General features: G+C 43.1%; 1 protein-coding gene across 1 annotated transcript; it reads left to right on the forward strand.

Moving 5' to 3' along the window:
- The first annotated feature begins 501 nt into the window (after positions 1 to 501).
- On the forward strand, positions 502 to 1,900 carry LOC145995175 (uncharacterized). Its single transcript, XM_083131730.1, has one exon. It carries the CDS (start codon positions 510 to 512, stop codon positions 1,734 to 1,736), a length of 1,227 nt encoding a protein of 408 aa, XP_082987856.1. The 5' UTR covers positions 502 to 509; the 3' UTR covers positions 1,737 to 1,900.
- Positions 1,901 to 2,952: the final 1,052 nt, after the last annotated feature.

Genomic DNA, 2,952 nt, shown 5'->3' on the forward strand with positions numbered 1-2,952 from the left:
CATTTTGGAGGTGATGTGATCAGCACCACGTTTCAACCGCCTTTCCCCCCAGGTACAAAGTAATGCAACAAAAATATTTTAACAGAACTGAAAAGTTGTTTAATCATAATGAATCTTGCATCTGAAAAGTGAACTCTTACGTGTTAAAATAACAATGGGACAATTTGAATAATACCGGTTTGGAGATTGGCTTAACTTCCACTTTACTGAATAGCTCGTTCAACGATATCTCTTTAATCGCAATACTGGCTTCCTAGTACTTACAAATGACGCAATCAAAGAGCACTTGCAGCAATTCATGTACAAATTATCTTATCTGGAATCAAAGTCCTGTTTTGTTGAGAGGAACGCACACTCGACACACAATGGCAAGTTTACTTGTGTTTACGTTCAGTGGAGTGTTTAGGGAAGCGATAACGCGGGCAAAAGCACGAAGATGATAAATGCATGCTTAATGCCCCATCAACGTGTTTGTCAGTTTCAGCATGGAAGCCCCGAAGAACGGTAGCATGGATTACTCCTGGATTGAAGACAAGTTGCTGTCGGAGTTGCCAAAGACTATTGGCAAAGGTGGTGCAGTAGTGGTTCGGTTGGAGTGGAAGACATCGACATCGGACACTAAGAGCTACTTCGCCTCATCGATGCGTAACCTGGACGTGCATGTCCTGGTTGACGGTGAAGAGGTACGCTTGTCGCTATTGGTGAAGTTCCTGCCGGACAGTGTATTTGTCAGAAAGCTCCAACATTCAAGCCAGCAGTTCTTCAACGAGTGTAGGATGTACAAAGAGGTGCTACCCAAGTTTGTGTCCTTCAAGGACTCTTCTTCCTTGGACGTCGGGTTCTTTCCCAAGTGCTTCTATGCGTCTTGCGAGGGTGAGGAGAGTGCGGTCGTACTGGAAGACCTTTCCGTTGTAGGATTTCGTCTAGGGGAAAGGAAGTCTTTGGACTACCAACACTGCAAGCTGGCTCTTGAGGCCATCGCAAGATTCCACTCTTTGTCCTACGCTTTGAAACAAGAGGACAAGAGCAGCTACATGGATATGGTGTCAGGTTTCAAAGAGTGCCGGCTTGTAGACGACATCATTGATGAGTTCTGCGACGTAATGAAGTTCACAAGTCGTCAGGCGTTGTCCTACCTGGAAGGCAACTCAGAGTACGACGATTTCCGGGAAAAGTTCATAAAAAAGACAGAAGACATGAAGAAGCTCTTCTATTCCTTACTGGAACCGAAAGAACCCTTCGCCGTTCTGTGTCATGGCGACTACTGCCGCAACAATATGCTCTTCTCGTACAACAATCAAGAACCGACCTCGGTAAAAATACTTGACTTTCAGGTGCCTCGTTACGCCTCCCCCGCCATAGACCTGTCCTTTTTTATCTACCTCAGCACCACTCCTGAGCTGCGGCAGAACCTGAAACAAGGCCTTTTCAAAGTGTACCACGACGCTCTCTTGATCTCCTTAGATTCAATGGGCATCGATACTGTTCCATACGACCTGGACTCGGCATACAAAGAGTTCACCGACCATGCACTTTATGGATATTTCATCTGTTCATTCTTCCTTCCGAATATGCTGCTAAAACCTGAGGATATGCCTGAGTTTTCGGACATTGCTCAGAAAATAGAAGAAGAGGGAGAACCACTGGACAAGGTTTCGATGTTCGTTTACACACCAGAAGCTCTTGAAAGACTGTCTGCCATCTTGAAAGAGTTCCACTACGGAAAGTACTTTTAGAGTGATTTATTGTGGCGTTCTGTACTCTTTAGTGGTTGAATAAATGCTAAAGAATCGTCAAGGGATATGCACATGCGTGAACCTGAGATAGTGTAACTTTATTTGAAGGTCTGTCAGTCTCTCTTGAATACTTCTGTAGGGTGAGTACTATCGTGCGATGATAATACCGGTTTCTAGAAAAAGTATATAGATGTCTCCTGTGTAGTATTCCTATAAAAACTGGTTTTAACTAGCTGTTCCTGTAGATCAAGTGCAGATGTGAATACAAGAATAAATTTGTATTATAGTTGAATTCACTTTCAAGTTTCTTAGATACTGAAATTATTTATTGAATTTTAAATACTTAATTATATAATTTGAGATTTATAAGATTTACAAGAAAAGTAGGTTTATACGATCACATTCATTTCGCAGTTCGACTGTATAAAATAACTGGACAAAATATCCCGAAATATCACCCTTTATTATTAGTACTATTATCTGTAACGAGACGGGGGTGAATGTTCAAACGCCCCCCCCCCTCTCAGCACACATTTGGTTTGCAGTGGCGGCGATTAGGGGCAGTTGTACCCCACTTTTTGCGCTATGACCTCTTAATACTAAATCAAGAGAAAGTAAACTGTCCTTGCACCTTCCCCCCCTCCCCCCGCATGTAATCGCCGCTACTGTTGGTTTGTATGATTCAATACAATACATCAGAGCTCGAAGTGGAAATTCCTAAACGCAGGGCCATGAAATTAGGCGGGTGTCAGATGTTCGCGCTGTTGCCACGTCGGAGCACAACCCCGTGTGTTCGGAGGTTTAAGAGGATGAAACATCGCGTTATAGAGTTGGTCTTTGTAATCCACGTGGCACAAACTGACAGTATTTGCTCGAAAGGTCAGGGATGACACAAAATTGCCCCGGAAAGAGGTCGTCGGTCTGACGCTTTTCCCATGTGTGGGACCAGCGCAATTCTCTCCAGCCGTCTGTTTTCATGGCCGTGCTTTTATCTATGGAAATGCTTGGTCGAGTTTGAGGATAGGTGGCGCATGTTAGTACGATTCAATATGGAGACAATTAGGAGATATTCAAATACCCTAACTGGAAGATATTTCACACAATTCTTCGTAACTTTAAATACTGGAATCCATGTATGAGATGAATATTTCTTCTGATAGTAATTTGTCTAATTTTTCAAAGTTATGTGAGTAGAACTCTGGTGTTTTTAACAGTT

Source organism: Lepisma saccharinum, chromosome 11, assembly GCF_977018435.1.
Source record: "Lepisma saccharinum chromosome 11, izLepSacc3.1, whole genome shotgun sequence".
NCBI classification, from domain to species: domain Eukaryota; kingdom Metazoa; phylum Arthropoda; class Insecta; order Zygentoma; family Lepismatidae; genus Lepisma; species Lepisma saccharinum.